Below are 24065 nucleotides of genomic sequence, written 5' to 3' on the forward strand. Positions count from 1 at the left end.
GAGTAATTTTCTAACAAAAAAAATATGATTTATGCATGTAGGAGAGAAGTGCCAAAATAGGCCCGGTATTGAAGTGGTTAAAGCAGTAATGTCTGTTATAATGAAATAGATTTCCAGCATTCCAGGGTATCATATAAACTTTGTTTAATTGAAAAAGCTCCAGTACATAACAGCAATGACGATGGACGGATTAGGGATGTTTAGGTGGAAAAGGGGGGAACTATTCAATATTTCGTGGGTGATCATACATTTATGGTTGATTGGTGTATGTAAAATAAAGCACAATCGTTTAAATTGCATATTAATTTTTATTGATCTTTTTTTAAGCACTTTACTTGCTCAAAGCATGTGTAGTGTCTCGCCTTAAACAGGCTGAATGACATCCCCAGGTTAGAGCAGAGGCAGGACACCACTGTACAGACAGTGTGCGGAACTCTGTGCGTGCGCTTGTTGTTTCCGGGGGAAGCTTTGTGCGGCGGACTCGAGCAGCCAAACGAAAGATGGCGGAGTACCTGCGAGTGCTGCGGCGGGGGTTTGAGCAGATCCGGGCGCGGGGAGTGTTTGGCTCCTTCTGGGAGCTGCTCAGGTTAGATTGGGAGAACTTTTTCTTATGATCGTGTAGGGCCGCCTGTTAACGGGTGCAGCGGTCTTTTGTTTCCCTTCCACCTTGCTGTCACCTTGGCTGGGAGATGACACTGATTGACCTCTGTTTACATTTCATCAGTGACGTGCACTAATATCATTATGGGGGACATATGGACATCATTGGTGGTACTTTAATGGTTGTGTATTTATTTGTCATACATGTCATAGGTATACCACCATGACCCACTCTGTAAGGATCACAACTCTCCTGGGTTTCTCTGTACCTCTCTGATAAAACTCTGGACACTCTTTGGAGTTTGGGGACAGTTCGGGAGCAGGGCCGGTGCTAGACTATTCTGCGCCCTAGGCCCCCCCCCCAAAAAAAAACCTTTTAAAAAACGGCGCACTCCATGCATTCTCCATACATCCCCTATACTTGCAGCACGCTCCATGCATTCCCCATACACCCCCTATACTTGCAGCACGCTCCATGCATTCCCCTTACACCCCCTATACTTGCAGCACGCTCCATGCATTCCCCATACACCCCCTATACTTGCAGCACGCTCCATGCATTCCCCATACACCCCCTATACTTGCAGCACGCTCCATGCATTCCCCTTACACCCCCTATACTTGCAGCACGCTCCATGCATTCCCCATACACCCCCTATACTTGCAGCACGCTCCATGCATTCCCCATACACCCCCTATACTTGCAGCACGCTCCATGCATTCCCCTTACACCCCCTATACTTGCAGCACGCTCCATGCATTCCCCATACACCCCCTATACTTGCAGCACGCTCCATGCATTCCCCATACACCCCCTATACTTGCAGCACGCTCCATGCATTCCCCATACACCCCCTATACTTGCAGCACGCTCCATGCATTCCCCTTACACCCCCTATACTTGCAGCACGCTCCATGCATTCCCCTTACACCCCCTATACTTGCAGCACGCTCCATGCATTCCCCATACACCCCCTATACTTGCAGCACGCTCCATGCATTCCCCATACACCCCCTATACTTGCAGCACGCTCCATGCATTCCCCATACACCCCCTATACTTGCAGCACGCTCCATGCATTCCCCATACACCCCCTATACTTGCAGCACGCTCCATGCATTCCCCATACACCCCCTATACTTGCAGCACGCTCCATGCATTCCCCATACACCCCCTATACTTGCAGCACGCTCCATGCATTCCCCATACACCCCCTATACTTGCAGCACGCTCCATGCATTCCATGCATTCCCCATATTTACTAGATCCAATCTGATCCCTTGTATTTTCCCCATGTGGCAGCTTCTTCTCTCCCTCCTTCTGGCATTTAGTTGCCAGAGGAGGAAAATATAGGGGAACGGATCTAGTAATTGCCATCCCTCCTGTCCAGGTTCCCCTTCTTTCTGCTGCTGGGGCAGCACTGCCAACATTCCCTCTTCTCCTCTCTCACTGGCTATTGTAGGGGATCTTCAGGATGTGGAAAGGGGCTAGTAAATATGTAATTTATTAGCCCCCCTTCATTTTCTAAATGAACACAGTGAGTGATCCAACAGGGCTGCTAAAAAAATTTTTTTTGTAAAAAATGTATATAAAACAATAGTAAAATAATAATAATAAAGCTGACACTGTCCACTGCCCTGCTTGACATAATCAACTGCCCTAGTGGGCCTAGTGGCACTGTTTACACATCGTTTTTAGGGTGCAGCATGTTCCAGCATTTTCACCCCCACCGATTTACCGCTACCGCCCCCACTGCTCCAAAAAACTGATGGATTTCAACCCCTCCCTACACTCTCAAACTTTAAAAGATAATTTAGTTATACTTTCATTTCAAAGTATATGTACTTCCGTCTTGTGGGGAAAAAAAAAAAGTATATGTACTTCAAGTATCGAGCAATGTAAAATGGAAAGCACTGTATCTTTAGGGCCTGTTCATGCTGTGTGTATTGAATGGTGTTTTTCTACAACTGGTCAATGCTAGTCACTGCAAGGGCACATGGAAAGCAAATATTTTCATTAGCAGAAGTTGCCCAAAGGGTGGCGCTAAAGAGCTGAAAAAACACGTAGTTTCGTGTGTGTTTGGCTGACAATTCTTGGCCATGAACTTGTCTTGCATGCAAATGCCCTTCGGACAAAAGGCCTACGATTTGTCCGCAGAAAATCTGATCGTGTGTACCAGGCTTAAGTCACCACAACATGCCGCAATGCAGAGACTTGAATGGGGTGTAACTTTCTACACTGTCAATAAAGTTAACAAAAAAAATGAAAACCGTGTGATGCACTGAAACTGCGCATTACTCTTCCCCCTCACCATCCAACAAAACAGACACCAGCCCACACACTAAATCGGCACCTGTGAATGTGCCTTCAAAGCCCACATTTACATTTTATAATAAAACAAACACCAGTGGCTCAGGATGTTAAACAGCTTAAAGCGGGGGTTCACCCTTAGAGGGCACTTTTCCCCCTTAGATTCCTGCTCGTTATTACTAGGGGAATCGGCTATTTATTTTAAAATATGTGCAGTACTTACCCGTTTACGAGACGCATCCTCTCCGTCGCTTCCGGGTATGGGCTTCGGGAATGGGCGGTCCTTCTTGATTGACAGGTTTCCGAGAGGCTTCCGACGGTCGCATCCATCGCGTCACGATTTTCCGAAAGAAGCCGAACGTCGGTGCGCAGGCGCAGTATAGAGCCGCACCGACGTTCGGCTTCTTTCGGCTACGAGTGACGCGATGGATGCGACCGTCGGAAGCCTCTCGGAAGAATGTCAATCAAGAAGGAACGCCCGCTCCCGAAGACCCATACCTGGAAGCGACGGAAGAAGATGCAGCTCGAAAACGGGTAAGTACTGCTCATATTTTAATATAAATAGCCGATTCCCCTAGACCGAACGAGCAGGAAGCTAAGGGGAGATTTTTTTTTTTTTTTTAAATGGGTGAACTCCCGCTTTAAGCCTGGTACACACTACTTTTTTTTTTCAAACCAGTGATCAGAGCCGCTATAGGGACAATCCAACGTTAATACAGTAAATCTCCCCTTGCTGTTCTTTTGTGTTCTGACGGGGGGACAGCCCCCCGTCATTGGCTAAGGACGCTGATTGGGAGGCGTTCCGCTGCTGGTTTTCCAGCGTGCTCGTCCGACAGAAGCCAGCTCAAACACAGGCCGAATGTCAGCTGGTTTTTATTGAACTGGCTGATGTTGCCCGACATTCAGCCTGTGTGTACTAGGCTTTACACCCACTCTGGCTCTATTCCCAAAAAATAGTCAACACTAATCTTTCAGGGTTCAATACCCAACCCACCATCACCCAACCCACTTACTGTGAAATCCAGGCCACCATGAACTTGTGCCTTGGGGGCAAGATATCATGCCTGGTGTGGGGCCGGGCCCAGCAGTCCTGGTCAGCACACACCCCCAAAACAAAGGATCATGTGGTTTCCAGAGAAATACTCTGGAGACCTCCCAAAAAAAGGTAAGAGGGATGCCCACACTGAATTTTTTTTCTAAGGAAAAATCCACAATTGTATCCTTATTAGTTTCATGGGATGTGGTCTGCCAGCTTTTGCTTTATAAAAGAAAGCCGGGTGCTGTATAGTTAATTTTCTAATTTGATTTTCTAAATATTTGCAGGTCTGCTGAATTAAAAACTGGTGCCCTTGTTGGTGTGGACAAATATGGCAATAAATATTATGAAGACAAACGTAATTTTTTTGGTAAGTTTAGTCACTGGCTGTTTTACATTTAAAGAATTTGCTTTTGATTGATGTTAGGAGTACTTTAATTGAGAAGCTGACTTTAGTTCCTCCTGCCTCCCCCATGCTGTGTAAAAGCAAACAAGAGCACCTTTGTACTCATCTTTGATCTGAGGAGGAGCCTTTTGATCCAAAAGGCCCCTGGTTCTTTGCTGCGTCTTGCTTAACCACTTGATTACTGGGCACATATACCCCCCTCCTGCCCAGGTGCATTTTCAGCTTTCAGCACTGCGTCGCTTTAACTGACAATTGTGCGGTCGTGCGACGTGGCCCCCAAACAAAATTGACGTCCTTTTTTTCCCCATAAGGAAAGCTTCTTTTGGTGGTATTTGATCACCTCTGCGGTTTTTATTTTTTGCGCTATAAACAAAAAAGAACGACAATTTTGAAAAAAAAAATGCAATATTTTTTACTTGTTGCTATAATAAATATCCCATTTTTTTAAAAAAAAAATATATTTTTTTCAGTCTAGGCCGATACGTATTCTTCTACATATTTTTGGTAAAAAAAAAATCGCAATAATCGACTGGTTTGCGAAAAAATTATAGCGCCTACAAAATAGGGGACAGAATTATTATTATTTTTTTTTTTTTTACTAGTAATGGCGGCGATCTGCGATTTTGTTATTTTTTTTTTTTTTTTTATTGGGACTGCGACATTATGGAGGTACATCGGACACTTTTGACAAATTTTTGGCACTAATTACTGTATAAATGTGACTGGCATTGAAGGGGTTAACACTAGGGGGTGAGGAAGGGGTTAAATGTATTCCCTATATAGTGTTCTAACTGTGGGGGAAGGGGGGTGACTGGGGGAGGTGACCGATCTGTGTCCCTATGTACAAGAGACACAGATCGGTCTCCTCTCTCCCTGACAGGACGCTGTCTGTGAGAGCCGGCAATGAGAGATGATCTCATATGTTTACATATGAGATCATCTCTCATTGGCCGCACAGATCGCCTACCGAACCGCCACTCCGATTGGCCTTTCACGGCGATCTGTGATTGGCTGTGTCCAAGGGACATGGCCAGCATAGAGTTTCCCCGATGCGTGCTCGGGAGCGCGCGCGGGGAACGAGGAAAGGGGCGGACGTCAATTGACGTCCAGTTGGATTTTCAGGTCCGCGCTGTAGCCGTCATTCAGCTATAGCGCGGGCCGCAGGTGGTTAATGTCACAGCTTAAGCCAGCCATAGATGGATCAAATCTCCGCTGGTTGAGCCAGCTTATTGTACCCAAGTCCATGTTTTTTTAGCTTGTGATTACTGCCAACAATGACTGTTGATGGAGGAAATCAAGTGATTTTCTTTCCTGCAACTTATGGTTGCAGGAAAGGAAATGGCGTAGTCTATGGCTTGCCTTAGTGACTGTGAAAGGCAGAGGCACTAATTGGTTGCCTGAGTTCCCAATCAATGGTTCTGCCTCTTACATTTCCAGTTAAGTTGTGACAATAGGCAGGAAATTGTAGGGCCAATAACACTTTTATCTCTCACAAGCTGTGACTTTTAGGAAGTAAATACAGTGCCTTGAAAAAGTATTCATACCCCTTTTTTTAATTTACTACATTTTGTCATGTTACAACCAAAAACGTAAATGTATTTTATGTGATAGACCAACACAAAGTGGCACATAGTTGGAAAGTGGAAGGAGATTTATAAATGTTTTTTACAGCTGCAAGTCTCTTTGGGGGTGTCTCTACCAGCTTTGCACATCTAGAGAGTGACATTTTTGTCCATTCTTTTTTGAAAAATAGCTCAAGCTCTGTCAGATTGGATAGAGAGTGTCTGTGAACAGCAATTTTCAAGTCTTGCCACAGATTCTGGTCTCATTTTGTGAGACCAGAGTGAGTAGCAGCTGAGAGAGCAGCAGTGTACTTGTATATAGAGTGTCACTTGCCACGTCACCTGCCTCAAGTTGTGGATTGTCCACTTGCCACGGCACCTGCCACAAGTTGTGGATTGTCCACTTGCCACGGCACCTGCCACAAGTTGTGGATTGTCCACTTGCCACGGCACCTGCCACAAGTTGTGGATTGTCCACTTGCCACGGCACCTGCCACAAGTTGTGGATTGTCCACTTGCCACGGCACCTGCCACAAGTTGTGGATTGTCCACTTGCCACGGCACCTGCCACAAGTTGTGGATTGTCCACTTGCCACGGCACCTGCCACAAGTTGTGGATTGTCCACTTGCCACGGCACCTGCCACAAGTTGTGGATTGTCCACTTGCCACGGCACCTGCCACAAGTTGTGGATTGTCCACTTGCCACGGCACCTGCCACAAGTTGTGGATTGTCCACTTGCCCGGCACCTGCCACAAGTTGTGGATTGTCCGCAATGCAAGCAATTAGTTTTTTTTTTTAAATATTTTTTTTAATAGTTTTTCATCATTTGCCATTTCTAATGTAAAAAAATAGATCACCTTTAAAAAAGCTTATAAACGAAATCGCAGCAAAACGCCGGTACCGCATTTATCCGCGTTTTGCGTCTGAAACGTGGAAAACGTTTGTGTCTGAACCCATTTTTTTTGCTTCTGGACAAACGAGGTTAAACGCAACTGCCTAAAAATGGCAATAAACGGGACTGTTTGCATGGACACATTGAATGTGTTCAGGGGCAGTTGAAAAAAGTGTCCAACTGCCTCTGAACACGCGTTTAACAGAGTCTCGTGTGCATGGGACCTAACCCAGCAGCTACAACTAATATAAGATGTGCCCATAGAAAAAACATAAATAAAATAAAAATGAATTAAGCTAAATCCATTTTTTTGCAGGACGTCACCGGTGGGTCGATTACACATCTGAGATGAATGGAAAATATACTTATTGGAATTTGGATGGAAGCATGGTGCCCCCTGAATGGTAAGTGCATGTTATTATTTTTGAAACTGAGGGTTGTTCTTTTTTTACCCCATACCTGAATTACTTGTTGTCTTCTTCACAGTTTTTTTTGTGTGGGGGTGGTTACCTCAGTAGAGGAATAGTGCTTCTCTTCCTCCTATTAGATCTGCCTCCCTGATGACGTGTAATCTGATAACTGGTGGGGGAAATATTTAATGGGGTGGTAAAGTCAGAAGGTTTTTTTTTTTAATACTTTCTATTTTGCAGCAGCCCTCCTAATACTTACCTGAGCCCCATCTCTGTCCAGCGATGTCCGAGAATCTCCCTCCAGATTGGTTGAGACACAGCAGTGGCTCCATTGGCTCCTGTTGCTGTCAATCAAAGTCAGCTAGCCAATCAGGAGAGAAAGGGGGCAGGGCCAGGCCGCGGTTCAGTATCTGAGTGGACACAGGGAGCTGTGACTTGACTCGAGTGCCCCCATAGCAAGCTGCTTGCTGTAGGGGCACTCGACAGGAGGGATGTGCCAGGAGCACAGAAGAGGGACATGAGAAGAGGAAGATCTGGGCTGCTCTGTGCAAATCTACTGCAACAGAGCAGGTACGTATAGACATGTTTGTAAAGATTTTTTTTATGAAAAATACAATCACTTTAAGGTGAAGAAAGAAAGTGGATGCAGGGATATGCATGCTGTGCACATTCCCCTCCAGCAAGCAGCACAGTAATCACATTACTAAATCTCACTCCAGATCACCTTATAATGTAGACACAGGAGTGCTTAGGTACAATTGCATACCGGGAAGTTCACTGTTGTTGTTGTTGTTTTTTTTTGGGGGGGGGGGTTAGACAAAAAAAAGGCCAAGGGGTCACCGTCAGTATTCCAACACTACAAACAAAGTGCAGTATGAAATGTAAAAGTGCGATCAAGGCAGCTAAAATGGACCACAAGCGAAGCATAGTAAGGAAGAGTTAAAAAAATAAGTTTATGAAAGATATTAATAGTAAAAGGGTGAGATCAGGACATATTAGCCCCATAAAGGGTAATCAGGGGAAGTTTGTTAGAATTGACAAGGAGAAAGTAGCCGCATTAAATACTTTGTAAAAACTGAGGCGACGAATGTAACAGGAGGAGTATAATAAACAATACTGTATAGTTGGTAACACAATACGGAATGTTCCTCATAAAATTACAGGAGTGCATCCAGAGGGTGGTGCACTAGCAGTATTTATTAAAAAAAATTGAATTCTTCTAAATGCCCCTGCCACCAACCTCCTTTAAAAGCCTATGTGTGCATGGAGAAATATGCTAACATGCAGGGGCATTTACAGCACATGCCAAACGTTTTGAGACTTTTCACAGTCTGTTGCTTTAGTGTTTTTTAGATCTTTTTGTCAGATGTTGTTATGGTATACTGAAGTATAATTACAAGCATCTTGTAAGTGTCAAAGGCTCTTATTGACATACATTTGCAGTGTTGACCCTTCTTTTTTAAGACCTCTGCAATTTGCACTGGCATGCTGTCAATCAAGTTCTGGGCTACATTCTGACTGACTGGCAGCCCATTCTTGCATAGTCCGTGCTTGGAGTTTGTCAGAATTTGTGGGGGTTTGTTCACCCGCCTCTATAGGATTGACCACAAGTTCTGGGATTAAGGTCTGGACAGTTTCCTGGCCATGGACCCAAAATGTGCATGTTTTGTTCCCCAAGCCACTTGGTTATCACTTTGGGCTTATGGCAAGGTGCTCCATCATGCTGGAAAAGGCATTGTTTGTCACCAAACTGTTCTTGAATGTTTGGGAGAAGTTGCACTGTTTTTGTATGATTCTTTATCCACGGCTGTCTTCCTAGGCAAAATTGTGAGTGGGCCCACTCCCTTGGCTGAGACGAAACCCCACACAGCGATCACCTTTTTTGTTTTCGGACATGCCCCAAACAATCCGAAAGGGGATTCATCAGAGAACATTTCTTTACCCCAGTCCTTAGCAGTCCAATCCCTGTACCTTTTGCACAATATAAGTCTGTCCCTGATGTTTTTCCTGGAGAGAAGTGGCTTCTATGCTGCCCTTTTTGACACCAGGCCATCCTACAAAAGTTTTCGCCTCACTGTGTGTGCAGATGCACTCCCACCTGCCTGCTGCCATTCCTGAGCAATCTCTGCACTTGTGATGCCCCGATCCCACAGCTGAATCTACTGTAGGAGACGATCCTGGTGCTTTCTGGACTATCTTGGGTGACATGAAGTCACAACAATTGAATCTCTCTCCTTGAAGTTCTTAATGATCTGATAAATGTTTGATTTAGATGCAATCTTAGTAGCAGCAATTTCCTTGCCTGCCCTTTTTGTGCAAAGCAATGATGACTGCAGTGCATGTGTTTCCTTGCAGGTAACCATGGTTAACAGAGGAAGAACAATGATTTCAAGCACCACCCTCCTTTTAAAGCTTCCAGTTTGTTATTCTAACTCAATCAGCATTACAGAATGATTTCCAGCCTTGTCCTCAACAACACTGACACCTGTGTTAACGAGAGAATCACTGACATGATGTCAGCTGGTCCTTTTGTTGCAGGGCTGAAATGCAGTGCAAATGTTTTTTTGGGATTAATGGAGAACTATGTTTTAAAATATTTAAGAATCATACTTGCCTAGGTGGATGCAGCATCGGTTCCCCAGTGCCTCCAAAAACTGAAAACCGAGCAATCGAACACTGCCGATCATTTGGTTTTCACAGCTCCCCGAGAGCAGGTGACTGCCAGTGACCAGCTCTCTGCTCCGCCCCTTCCTCGCTCACTGGAGCGCTGGGCTGTAGAGGGGCGGCGGCGGCCGGCTCAGGCTCTCGGTGGCTCGCTGAGAGACTGAGCCGGGTGTCAGTCCAGGGATCTGGCAAATCTGCCAGACACCCCCTAGGAGCAGTTGAAAGAACACCCAGTGTGCATGAGGCCTAAAGAGTAAAAAGCCTTTTTAGGGAGTTCTCAGACCCTCATACAAGCAATGTATTGTAATTGGGGATATACAGTGCCTTGCGAAAGTTTTCGGCCCCCTTGAACTTTGCGACCTTTTGCCACATTTCAGGCTTCAAACATAAAGATATAAAACTGTAATTTTTTTTTGAAGAATCAACAACAAGTGGGACACAATCATGAAGTGGAACGAAATTTGTTGGATATTTCAAACTTTTTTAACAAATAAGAAAACTGAAAAATTGGGCGTGCAAAATATGTTTATTTGTGAACCATTCCATTGTAGATTTTGCTTTTGTTTTGGATCATTGTCTTGTTGGAAGACAAATCTCCGTCCCAGTCTCAGGTCTTTTGCAGACTCCATCAGGTTTTCTTCCAGAATGGTCCTGTATTTGGCTCCATCCATCTTCCCATCAATTTTAACCATCTTCCCTGTCCCTGCTGAAGAAAAGCAGGCCCAAACCATGATGCTGCCACCACCATGTTTGACAGTGGGGATGGTGTGTTCAGGGTGATGATCTGTGTTGCTTTTACGCCAAAAATAACGTTTTGTATTGTTGCCAAAAAGTTTGATTTTGGTTTCATCTGACCAGAGCACCTTCTTCCACATGTTTGGTGTGTCTCCCAGGTGGCTTGTGGCAAACTTTAAACTACACTTTTTATGGATATCTTTAAGAAATGGCTTTCTTCTTGCCACTCTTCCATAAAGGCCAGATTTGTGCAGTATACGACTGATTGTTGTCCTATGGACAGAGTCTCCCACCTCAGCTGTAGATCTCTGCAGTTCATCCAGAGTGATCATGGGCCTCTTGGCTGCATCTCTGATCAGTCTTCTCCTTGTATGAGCTGAAAGTTTAGAGGGCCGGCCAGGTCTTCGTAGATTTGCAGTGGTCTGATACTCCTTCCATTTCAATATTATTGCTTGCACAGTACTCCTTGGGATGTTTAAAGCTTGGGAAATCTTTTTGTATCCAAATCTGGCTTTAAACTTCTCCACAACAGTATCTCGGACCTGCCTGGTGTGTTCCTTGTTCTCCATGATGCTCTCTGCGCTTTAAACGGACCTCTGAGACTATCACAGTGCAGGTGCATTTATACGGAGACTTGATTACATACAGATGGATTCTATTTATCATCATTAGTCATTTAGGTCAACATTGGATCATTCAGAGATCCTCACTGAACTTCTGGAGAGAGTTTGCTGCACTGAAAGTAAAGGGGCTGAATAATTTTGCACGCCCAATTTTCAGTTTTTTATTTGTTAAAGTTTGAAATATCCAATAAATTTCGTTCAACTTCATGATTTGTGTCCCACTTGTTGATTCTTCAAAAAAAAAATACAGTTTTATATCTTTATGTTTGAAGCCTGAAATGTGGCAAAAGGTCGCAGAGTTCAAGGGGGGCGAATACTTTCGCAAGGCACTGTATATGTAGTTCCCAGAGAAGGAGATGCAAAGCATAATGTGACATGAGCTAGCACTAGCTATGAGAACTTTGCAGATTCTGATTATATTTTTGGAGTACTAATTAGATTAATTTGGGTCTGATTTCTGACTTTGGTACATTTACATTATTCCCTGGTAATCATTATCAGCCGATCATTGTTTATTAAATGACATTGATTTTAAGAGCACAGTCATATTAATTACTAAATGAGTTGATGAAGCTAGAGCAGATATGACAGTTGTTTGGATTCAAACTGTGCAGTGAAAGTGGAATCCATTGCTTGGTGCACAGTTTATTTAATGGTTGGTTTGGGTAAACACGGAGACTGATATTCACATTTAAATCTTTATATCATGTACAGTTTGGTTTGAAAATGAGAACATCTGCTGCTGTGGAGACAAGAAGTGCCACATATTGTTTGGCAATCGACCAAAATCCTACTAATGTAACGTTGGGATAGATTCCAGGAAATAACATATTGCTGCTTGTCTAGTGTAACTAGTCCACAGTGGCAAAAGCACAATTTATATAATGTGTATGTGTGTGTGTATATGTATGTGTATATATATATATATATATATATATATATATATATATATAAAATATATATATCTCTCCATGGCAACCACTCTGATAAGCCACGATGTCCAGTTATTTTTCACACCTGCACAAGCCATCATTTTTTATTTTAATGCACTAAAACACACTATATTGCCCAAATGTTTGATGAAATAAAAATGATGATCATAGGCAGAGTACATAGATACCAAACACCACATGCTTTAAAATTGCGCACAAATGCGCAGTGGCGAAAAACCACATACATTTTTAAAAGCCTCTACAGGTTACCACATTAGATTTACAGAGTAGGTCTTCTGCTAAAATTACTGCCCTCGATCTGACCTTCGCGGTGATACCTCACATGCATGGTACAATTGCTGTTTACATTATGACGCCAGACTGACGCTTGCGTTTGCGCGAGAGCAGGGGGGGACAGGGGTGTTTTTTTTTTGTTTTATTATTATTTATTTTGCTTTTTTCATTTTATTTTAAACTGTTCCTTCCTTTTTGTTATTTTTTTATCATTTTTATTGTTATCTTAGGGCATGTAAATATCTCCTATGATAGCAATAGTTAGTGACAGGTGCTCTTTTTTGAAAAAAATTGGGTCTATTAGACCCTAGATCTCTCCTCTGCCCTCAAAGCATCTGACCACACCAAGATCGGTGTCATAAAATGTTTTCCCACTTTCCCAATGGCGCTGTTTATATCCGGGGGGGGTGGGGACATTCCCTCCCACTGCTTGTAAAAGCAGTCTAGAGGCTAATTAGCCGCTAGGATTGCTTTTACATGAAAGCTGACCGCTGGCTGAAAAGAATGATACCAAGATGATACCCAAACCTGCAGGCATCATTCTGGTATAACCATTCAAAGTCCAGCAACATACCAGTACGTTGATGGTTCTTGTTGGACATGTATTGTAATCTTTTTTTTCATGCAGCCTGTTGGCTGAACGAAAAAAAGAGATTGATCGGTGGGTATGCCCACCATTAGAATACCTCCCTTCATCCACATACTTCTAATGATGGGCATACATGCACCATTTGTATATGCCGAAGCATGGGGGCATCCTCCCACAAAAAAGTTATGCCGTTCACACACGGTCAGACTTTTCCACTGGAAAGCCCCTGTCGGAATTTCGACCGTATGTACGCGGCATAAAAAGTTATGGCGCATACACACGGTCTGACTTTTCCACGGGCAAGCTTCCGTCGGAATTTCTACCGTATGTACGCAGCATTAGGAGCAAAATCGCTCCTCAGCCCCTAATGCCCCCATGCTTCGGCATATATGCTCTTTTTTTTTTTTTTTAACTGTGGTGGTGAAATCACCTCCTACAGCGTTGGAGTCGTGGCTTTATGTATCGTGGGAGAAAACGCTGTTGCTGTCACGCTAAATAAATCCACGCTGCAACTGAATGGCGTACTTGCTAAGCAAATGATGGTTAACAATAAAACAAACATTACAGTATAACATACCATACCTGCAAAACAAATACAATAAAACATAGAGAGAAGAATAGATATAGAACAATAGTGAGTGAACAGTAGAGAGTGAACATAAGAGAGAACAATAAAGAGAGAGGAGAAAAATACAACCACAACTATTTTGGGATTTTTTATTTTATATATATTTTTGTGTTTTTGTGTGTGGTTTTTTTTTTATTTTTTTCTTTTTAAATCCACTTTTTTTCACTTTTATAAAAACTGTAAAAAATTTAAACTGAACGTTGCAGATTATGGTCTCTCAAATTGTGATGGCCATCACATCTTCCGAGACCCTGTGTTAGTGTGCCTAGGACTGTGTGGTGCTGTACCCTACGCTAAAACTCAACTAGTGTGTGGTAGCGTTGGAAACATTCACCAATGCAGACACCAGGTTGGTCAGGACAGGAGGGATAATAAAAGCGGGTGTCGCGCCTAAATCCGCGTTTGCTGCAGACACAACATTTTATGGCCTTGGAGGACCGGAGCAATGTCATGACGTCGTTTCTGGTCCAGGGTGAAAGTAATTGATATTTTGCTTTAAAAACAACAATAATAATATATTTTTTTTTTTTTTTTTTTTTTATCTTTTTGCTTTTAAAAGTAAAGGAGATGTGGGTTGTCTTTAACCTCAGATCTCTCCATAAAGAGGACCTTGTCACCCTTATTTATATTACAAGGGATGTTTACATTCCATGTAATAGGAATAAAAGTAAAAAAAAAAAAACTTAAAGGACAGTGTAAAAAAAAAAATAATAATAATTTTGTGAAGTGCTCCAATCCATCCGTTCTCGCACACAGAAGCAAACGTAAGTCGCGCATGCATATGTAAACTGTGTTTGCAACACACCTATGCATATCGCCACAAACGTTAGCCCTCCTCTGTAACTCTAAACAGGTAACCTGTAAAGGTGTTTAAAGCGCAGCCTATGGAGAATGAGTACCGTAGTTTGATGCCATTCCACAAGTGCACGCAGTTTTAAAGCGTGACATGTTTGGGATCTATTTTTACTTTTTTTTATTCATTACAATGTCTTTTTTTCAAACAAATTGCATTTGAAAAACCTCTGTGCAAATACTGCGTGACATAAAAAATTGCAACAATCGCTATTTTATTCCCTAGGGTCTCTACTAAAAATACATATATAATGTTTGGGGTTATATGTCATTTTCTAGCAAAAAAAAAAAAAAAATGACTGATTAAACTTGTAAACAAATGTACCAGAAAAGACTTTGGGCTAGATTCAGCATTGATTTACGCCGGCGTAAATTCAAAGCTGCGCCGGCGTATCTTTCTGTATTCAGAAATCAAGATACGCCGACATTAGCCTAAGATGCGACTGGCGTAAGTCTCTTACACCGTCGTATCTTAGGGTGCATATTTACGCTGGCCGCTAGGTGGCGCTCCCGTTGTTTTCGACATAGAATATGCAAATGACCTAGATACGCCGATTCACAAATTTACGTACGCCCGGGGCTATTTTTTTACGTCGTTTACGTTAGGCTTTTTCGGCGTAAGGTTGCTCCTGCTATTATGAGGCGTACGCAATGTTAAGTATGGACGTCGTTGCCGCGTCGAATTTTAATTTTTTTACGTCGTTTGCGTAAGTCGTTCGCGAATAGGGCTGGACGTAATTTACGTTCACGTCTAAACCAATGACGTCCTTGCGGCGTACTTTGGAGCAATGCACACTGGGAAATTCCACAGACGGCGCATGCGCCGTTCGGGAAAAACGTTAATCACGTCGGGTCACCAAGAATTAACATAAAACACGCCCCCTCATCCACATTTGAATTACGCGCGCTTACGCTGGCCCCATTTACGCTACGCAGCCGTAACTTAGAAGGCAAGTGCTTTGTGAATACAGCACTTGCCTCTCTAACTTACGGCGGCGCACTTTAGAGCAGTTTTTGAGATCTTGATTACTTTTTAAACGAGGTACAAAAAACAGGTTCAGAAACTTTAAACGATATTGGAGTAGAGACGTAATAAGCTTGTGAAATGTCTACAAAAGTCACCTTTGCGGTTTTTGGACTATCTCAATTAAGTACTTTTCCCTGGTTGTTTTCAGGAATGACTTACTTTGACAGGTAGGCTTTCTGTCAGATATATTGCGATAAAGGCTAAAAATAACTGCTTATACACGGAGGCTTCAAACGTACTGTATCCTGCCTCCTGTGTTTTCCTTTTGTGTTGGATTAACCTCTCCATCTCTAAGGGCAGCATCAAGGGAGACATACTAAATTGAGTTTATGATATCAGCAGTGTTTTCTGGACTGAAGGAAATCTATCACAAATTAACCTTGCTGGTGTAAAATCCTGAAAGTGCACAGTAATTACATGCTTCAATACAGAGCTGGAGATTACATTTTATACCAACCAAGTTAATTGTGGCTAATCATTTCATTAAAGGCTTTACAGACTGGATGTTTTTCATGTAGGTGATACTCTTTGGCCAAATGATTGCAACAGGCCTACAGTGTTTAGTCCATCAAGCTCCATATGAATATATATATATTTTTTTTTAACCTTAAAATGCATATGCTACATGGGTGCACAATGTTTATTGAAAATGTCAGCCACGTGCAGACTAGGGATGAGCCGAACACCCCCCGGTTCGGTTTGCAGCAGAACATGCGTACAGGCAAAAAATTTGTTCGAACACCGTTAAAGTCTATGGGACACGAACATGAAAAATCAATAGTGCCAATTTTAAAGGTGCAGGTTACTGTCATAAAAAGTGTTTGGGGAACCGGGTCCTGCCCCAGGGGACATGCATCAATGCAAAAAGAAGTTTTAAAAACTTCCGTTTTTTTCAGGAGCAGCGTAAAGTGAAACAATAAAAATGAAATATTCCTTTAAATTTCATACCTGAGGGGTGCTCCGTCCCGCCAAGCTAGCGCGCAGAAGCGAACACATACATGAGTAGCGCCCGCATATGTAAACGGTATTTAAACCACACAAGTGAGGTATCGCCGTGATCATTAGAGCGAGCGCAATAATTCTAGCTCTAGACCTCCTCTGTAACTCAAAGCATGCAACCTGTAGAATTTTTTTAACGTTGCCTATGGAGATTTTAAAGGGTAAAAGTTTGTCACCATTCCACAAGCGGACGCAATTTTGAAGCGTGACATGTTGGGTATTAAATTGGGATAACTTTACTGTGCGCTTGTAAGACCGCTAAGCAAATATGGTGTGACGGAAAGTATTGCAATGACCGCCATTTTATTCTCTAGGGTGTTAGAATAAAAAATATATATAATGTTTGGGGGTTCTAATTGGAGGGAAAGGAGATGGCAGTGAAAAAACACATTAGAACTGCTGTTTTACTTGTAATGCCAACGGCCACCACCAGATGGCACCAGGTCACAGAAGGAAGCTTGGGCCTTCACAAGGCCGCAAAGCCGCAGCCTCAATTACCGGCCGTCGCGGGCCAATCACGCGGTGGGGGCGCATGGAGACACAGGATCCTGTGCCTTCATGCTCCCCCGCCGCGATTACACCCACCTCCGCCGCGGCCTCAATTACCGGCGGGCCCGCGATGGCAGGTCACAATTTCTTGTCGCAATTGCGACTGGGCGCCCGGATTTTGTCGAGCCCTGGTGCAAAAGTTCATTTATTTCACTAATGCAACTTAAAAGGTGAAACTAATATATGAGAGAGACTCATTACATGCAAAGCAAGATCGTTCAAGCCGTGATTTGTCATAATTGTGATGATTATGACTTGCAGCTCATGAAAATCCACTATCTTGGACTATTGCATGCAATCAATAAAAAAAGGATTGTACATGGAACAATATCGGACCTCTGAAAAGTATAAACATGCATATGTACTCAGTACTTGGTTTGGGCCCCTTTTGCAGCAATTACTGCCTCAATGCGGCGTGGCATGGAAGCCATCAGCCTGTGGCACTGCAGAAGTGTTATGGAGGACCAGGATGCTTTAATAGCGGCCTTCAGCTCTTCTGCATTGTTCGGTCTCATGTCTCTCATCTTTCTCTTGGCAATGTCCCATAGATTCTCTATGGGGTTCAGGTCAGCCGGGTTTGCTGGCCAATCAAGTAATCTCATGGTCATTGAACCAGGTTTTGGTGCTTTTGGCAGTGTAGGAGGTGCCAAGTCCTGCTGGAAAATGAAGTCAGCATCCCCATAGAACTTATTTGCTGAAGGAAGCATGAAGTGCTCCAAAATCTCCTGGTAGATTGCTGCGTTGACCCTGGACTTAATAAAGCACAGTGGACCAACACCAGCAGATGACATGGCTCCCCAAATCAACACAGACTGTGGAAACTTCACACTGGACTTCAAGCATCTTTCAGTGTGTGCCTCTCCATTCTTCCTCCATACTCGGGGTCCTTGGTTTCCAAATGAGATGCAAAATTTGCTCTCATCAGAAAAGAGGACTTTGGACCACTGAGCAAAAGACCAGGTGTGTTTTTCTTTAGCCCAGGTAAGACGCTTATGACGTTGTTTGTTGTTCAGGAGTGGCTTGACAAGAGGAATACGACATTTGAAGCCCATGTTCAGGATCCGTCTGTGTGTGGTGGCTCTTGATGCACTGACTCCAGCCTCAGTCCACTCCTTGTGAAAGTCCCCAACACTTTTGAATGGCCTTTTCCTGACAATCCTCTCCAGGCTGCAGTCATCTCTGCTGCTTGTGCACCTTTTTTCTTCCACACTTTTCCCTTCCACATAACTTTCTATTAATGTGCTTTGATACAGCACTTTGGGAACATCCAACTTCTTTTGCAATTACCTTTTGAGGCTTTCCCTCCTTATGGAGGGTGTGAATGATGGTTTTCTGCACAACTGTCAGGTCAGCAGTCTTTCCCATGATTGTGATTCCTACTGAACCAGACTGACAAACCATTTAAAGGCTCTGGAACCCTTTGTAGATGTTGTGGCTTAATTAGCTGATTAGAGTGAGAAACTTTGAGCCTAGATTATTTCACCTTTTCACAATATTCAAATTTTCTGAGATTGTGGATTTGGAGTTTTCATGAGCTGTAAGCCATAATCGCATTAGTGAAATAAATAATACAATAAATTATATATTAAGGCAGCGCTACACAAGGACATATACACATATATTCCTATTAGTCGGTGCAATATATGTGAAATAAATGAACTTTTGCACGATATTCGAATTTTTCGAGTTTCACCTGTATACTTCAGTCTTGCGTAATAAAATTTGTGCATAGGATTCCTTACCTGTATCATTGGCGTGAGTGTTCTGTGAGCCGCCAACATCACATCCAAGATGGCGGTGCCCAAAAGTAGTCTAGTGTAGTTTAGCTATAGCACAAGGGACAACTATCTAGGGTGATTCATTTGGATAAATAAATCTGCATTACCATCATTGTACTTATAATAAAAACATTGGGTTACAGTAAAGCTGCATAAATGCTGTTTTGTCTGCAAAGAGCACCAAGTCATTTTGTATCAAAGGTCTCTTGTGGTAATAGTTCAAGCTATTTGTAATTCATATTCTGTACCTTAGAGTAAAGATGCACTGACCTGTTTCTGTGCCATGGTGATTGAACACAGTGCTAACTACAGCTTTTCATGCTCTGCTTGCTCTCAACAAGTGACAATACATGAGCTATTGCAAACCCCAGAATAGCATCTTAATTATTTTAAAGCGGCCAGTGGTATTAAAGATCAAGCGTTGTTGTACAAAATGTTTTTCTGTTAGAGGATTACATTTTCATGTCAATAACGTCTTGTAATATTTCCTCTTTAATCATGTCAGCAGTGCCCCTACTTTATTAAATATTTACTAGAAGAGATTCAAAGAAGGTTTTCTTCGCTCTTGACATTCAAATTAAAAGTTAATGAAATACATCTTAAAAGCTGAAATGCATTAGGTCTATCCAATATATTAATCTGAATGGAATGCAGTTCTACAAATACTCTTTATGGCGTATGTTTTCTTATTTGCAAAGAAACATGCACACTCATTGCAACTTATCTATTGTATAACCTTGTGAAGAGCAGCATCTTTAAGACCCCTTTCACTCTGAGAGCGTATTGCAGGCGCTATAGCGTTAAAAATAGCGCCTGCAATCCGCCCTCAAACAGCTGCTCCATTGCTCCCTCGGGCTTTCACACTGGAGGGTTGAGCTAGCAGGACAGTAAAAAAAAAGTCCTGCTAGCCGCATCTTTGGAGCAGTGAAGGAGCGGTGTATTTACTGCTCCTCCACCACTGCTGCTCATTGAAATCAATGGGACAGAGGGAGCTGCGGTGGCTCAACGCGATTGGCACTGCGCTGACAAGCCATTCACCTCTGCAGCTAGGGGTTCGGATCCCGGCCTCGGCTACATGTGAATTGAGTTTGGTGGTCTCAGCCTGGCTCCCGGTAGGTGTGCTATGCGAGGTAAGCCTGCGCTTAGTTCGCCCACCCCCTCCCACAAAAACCACCACACTTGCACGCACTCGAAATTGGGTTAACATGCACGCACTTTGACCACGCGGTCTCTAAAAAAAGAGAGGTGAAGGACTAACGGGGCTGGTTGAGCGGGCAAATCCTCTCACTCCCTTATAGGGAGTCCCTCTGCCCCGTTGGGCTTCAAAGCGGAGCAGGTAGGGCGGGCTGTGTGGGAGGACCCCCTCACACACCCGCCATTGCCACCCGGGGCATGGAGAAAGGTGGCAGATTGCCTCTGGGGGAGGCCTGCCTACTCCCAACTCCTGCAGTCCGGCTCCTCTCTCGAGTACACACACAAAATACACTTAAAAAAAAAAAATCAATGGGACAGCGCATTGCAGGCGGTTTTTCTTTCTCAGCCGCTAGCGGGGGTTAAATCCGCCCATAGCGTCAGCGGTAAAAATAGCAGTGTTTTACCGCCGACGCTATAGGCGGCTCAGTGTGAAAGGGGTCTAAGTGGTTTTAAAGCTTAAACGTTTTTTTACCTTAAAGCACTTTCTGTATTTAAGGTAAAAAAAAGTTACTATAACTATCTCCTCTTCGCCCCCCTTATATTTTACTTACCTGAGCCCTCACTCGATCCAGAACTGTGCCTGTCGGTAGTGGCCCTCCCTACTCTTACAGGCTGTGCTGAGGCAGCTGGAGCCATCAGTCAAACCTGTACGAAGGGTGGGGGAGGGCCACGCTGTGTGTGGCTAAGGATACAGGCAGCGTGACTTGGGATCGAGCCCGCAGGTGTGCCTCAGTTGGAAGAGGCTTCCTATGGTGGCACATTGAGAAAAGGAGGAGTCAGGAACACCAGTGGGGGGCACCAGAAGGGGGGGATCAGGGCCACTCTGTGCAATTCTGTTGCTTAGAGCAAGTAAGTATAACATGTTTTTTTATTAAAAATGGAAGGCCTTCCTGCAAATCAGTCTGATGCATTAAAGAGTGGTTACATACACCTATCGGCCATAGCATTATAACCACTGACAGTTAAAGTGTAAAACATTGATTATTTCATTACAGTGGCACCTAAAAGTGGGTTAGATATGTTGGGTAGCAAGTTGTCTTTGAAGTTAAAGTGATGCTGAACACACACTGTTTAATTTACATTGTCTCTTCTTTTTTTTTGTATGTGGATGATGGCACTGTAATTATTTTAATTAAAAAAAAAAAGCATCTAAGTAACTTATTCCTAATCGATAAACATGACCCAGCTCCTTCCCAGCCTGTCTGCAGGGAAACATAAGCAGAAGGAGCTTTTAGTCCTCTGCTGGTCACACATTAAAAAAACAAACAAAAAAAAACAGCATTTGAAATATAGAATAAAAATAAATAATATCAGTAAACTGTTTTAGATTGTCATAAAGATATATATTTGATTTCAAATCTTTATTATTTTTGGCAATAACATCGTGTGGGTGGATTTCTGCCAGTCTCGCATGCCCCTCCAGCTTGTGTCTTAGAATATCGGGGATGAGAAGCTTCCATCAATCAAGATGTAATATCCCACCCGATTATGTTTAGCCGGTTAGTGGGCATGGAGGAGGTGCAATAGGGAGGAAATGCTCAGCCTAGAAACTCTGGAAACTGAGCATGTGCAGAGCTGCCAACACTGCTCTGCAAAATCCCCAACTGCATTAGGGACTTGGACAGAAGGGGGAGATAGAACAGTAGAATCAACCAGGTTTTTTGCAGAAAACAAATCTTATGTTGACTGAGTGAGTATGAACAACTTGTAATACAGCATTTGATAGTTTATGATGTGGGTTTAGTGACATTTTAATGGGCTGAAAGCAGAACAAAAGGGCATTGCAATTTGTTGTATATGGGGCTGCAGCAGATCAGTCGGGTTGTCCATGCTGACCCATGTCCTCAGCCAAAAGTGCCTGCAATGGTCCTATCAGCATTGGGGGCACAGGAAACAACAAGACCACATTTTGCTTGTAGAACGAGGAAGATTCAGGACCTCAATTATTATTTTATTGATGTCTGTGCCGCCATGAAACCAGGATGATGAAATTAAAAAAACAGTTACTTCCCATTTCTATTAAAACCATGTCAAGGGTTACATTTGCTTCTACTTTGTGAAGTTTTTATGAAATTATTGACTCTAAAAAATAATCTAATTGAAAGGTGGAATAATGAGGGATTCCTGTGGTTCAATTTGCTTAACCCTGTGACTTGAATCATTACCTTTTACGGTTATGTGGTGTAAGAGAATACTGGCCTGTATGTCCGTTGCTGGTCAGGAATTCCTGGGGGGAGAGTCCCTTTTTGAGGGAGAGGGGGTATAGTGATATAGTATATTTTTTTTTATTATCCTCATGACTAAAAAATATATTTTTTAATCATGATGAATATATTCACATCTAATTTTTTTATATTTTTTTATTGTATCCTGGCACTTCAGACTGCCTTTATATTATTTCCAGTTCCCCTAACCACCTGTTGTAAAAACGCATGTTGTTTACAGAGTTCAGTAGGTCAAGCTGAAATTAACACAAAGAACTAAATTAGACATACTTTAGAAGGCTACCTTTAAGGCTTCAATAGCTGCTCAGGGCATCCTTTTGTCATGTAGTAAATGTTAATTTGGTAAATGAATATCAATAAATATGGTATGTATATTAGTTTAAAACCATTATGGTTGAGATTTGTATCTTCCCTTTAATACAAACACGAAAATTCAGTGCAGACGACTATCAAGATACTTGTACTGGCTTAAAGTGGAAGTAAACTTCCATCTCTGACCTTTACCTATAGGTAAGCCTAAAATTCGGTAGTTTAGGAGATATTTGCTGTACATGCAGCCAGTGACCTCACTGGCGCATGCGCTCTGAAGGAACAGCCAACCGTACCATTCCTTCAGAGCCCTGTGCTGTAAACGGCGGCTCCCGAGCACAAGCGTGGGAGTGACTTCATCGCAGCTTCATCCCGTCACAGAGTCCATGAACCTTACCTTGCAGGATCAAGAAAAAAAAATGCCCAGCGGTTTATAACCGCTTTAAAAGGAGTAGTTGGCAACACATACTAATTTTCTGTCATACATTTTTAATGAATCATCTAATGATAATTTGGCCACTTGTGGTTTTTCTTTTCATTAAATTTTTTCTAGTTATGTTTACTATAAACAGGTCTGTCAATCTACCACTATTTGAAATTATGACATATCTAGAGACCAAATGATGTCATGATATATTTCTGGAATTTCTTCTACAAGGATTTCAAGCAGTACACCTATTTTTATGCCATCAATAGGTAAAATTGTATCTTATTTTTTTTTTATTTTTTTTCAGGCATCGCTGGCTGCATTCCATGACAGAGAATCCTCCTACCACTCACCCTCCTGCTGCTCATAAATTTATATGGGAAAATCACCAGTTCAACCTGAGTGCCACTCCAGGACAATATGTACCATACTCTACCACTCGCAAGAAGATAGAGGAGTGGGTTCCTCCTCCATCATCTAAGCTTTAAAAAAACAATACCAGTTTTATGGTTCCAGAGATGATATTTAATAAACCTAAATTTCTTTCAAAAGTGATGGTTCGTTTTTTTTTAACTAAACTGAAAATTCATCTTTGAAATACATGTAATGAATACCGTATTTATCGGCGTATAACGCGCACTTTTTCCCCCTTAAAATCAGGGGGAAATCGTGGGTGCGCGTTATACGCCGATGTCATTTTCGTTTACCAATGGGGGGGGCGGGGATTGGGCGGGAGTGTCGTGCCGGTCATCCCACCTCGCATTGGACAGCCCGCCGGCGTACAAAAGATATCAACAAAAGTCCCTTCTCTCCTCTTCTTGCTCCTCCTCCCCCCTCTGAGTGCAGCTTCAGATTGGAGGAGGAGAGGAGGAGGAGGAGACTGTGTGTTTTGAGCGGGAGACTGTAGTTTGATGCCAACCTGATCGGCTTTGCGGGCATCCGTGGGGACCGAATCCGGCGCTGTCTTGAAGGGGTATCAACACCCGGAGACGTGATCCGTGAGACGTCGGGACTACAGACG

The 24065-nt window shown here is 43.0% G+C and overlaps 1 protein-coding gene across 1 annotated transcript; it reads left to right on the plus strand.

The window, feature by feature from the left end:
• The first annotated feature begins 439 nt into the window (after positions 1-439).
• On the plus strand, positions 440-23599 carry NDUFA12 (NADH:ubiquinone oxidoreductase subunit A12). Its single transcript, XM_040344120.1, has 4 exons — positions 440-586; positions 4235-4317; positions 7126-7213; positions 23352-23599. Exons 1-4 carry the CDS (start codon positions 501-503, stop codon positions 23530-23532), a joined length of 438 nt encoding a protein of 145 aa, XP_040200054.1. The 5' UTR covers positions 440-500; the 3' UTR covers positions 23533-23599.
• The last annotated feature ends 466 nt before the right edge of the window (positions 23600-24065 follow it).

Source organism: Rana temporaria, chromosome 3 (assembly GCF_905171775.1).
Source record: "Rana temporaria chromosome 3, aRanTem1.1, whole genome shotgun sequence".
Taxonomy (NCBI): domain Eukaryota; kingdom Metazoa; phylum Chordata; class Amphibia; order Anura; family Ranidae; genus Rana; species Rana temporaria.

Bases quoted from the DNA above. Each gene is read 5' to 3' on its own strand.
- NDUFA12 (XM_040344120.1), top strand. From the start codon at position 501: ATGGCGGAGTACCTGCGAGTGCTGCGGCGGGGGTTTGAGCAGATCCGG. The intron at 4,318-7,125 runs GTAAGTTTAGTC...ATTTTTTTGCAG, and splicing joins AGACAAACGTAATTTTTTTG to GACGTCACCGGTGGGTCGAT. The intron at 7,214-23,351 runs GTAAGTGCATGT...ATTTTTTTTCAG, and splicing joins AGCATGGTGCCCCCTGAATG to GCATCGCTGGCTGCATTCCA.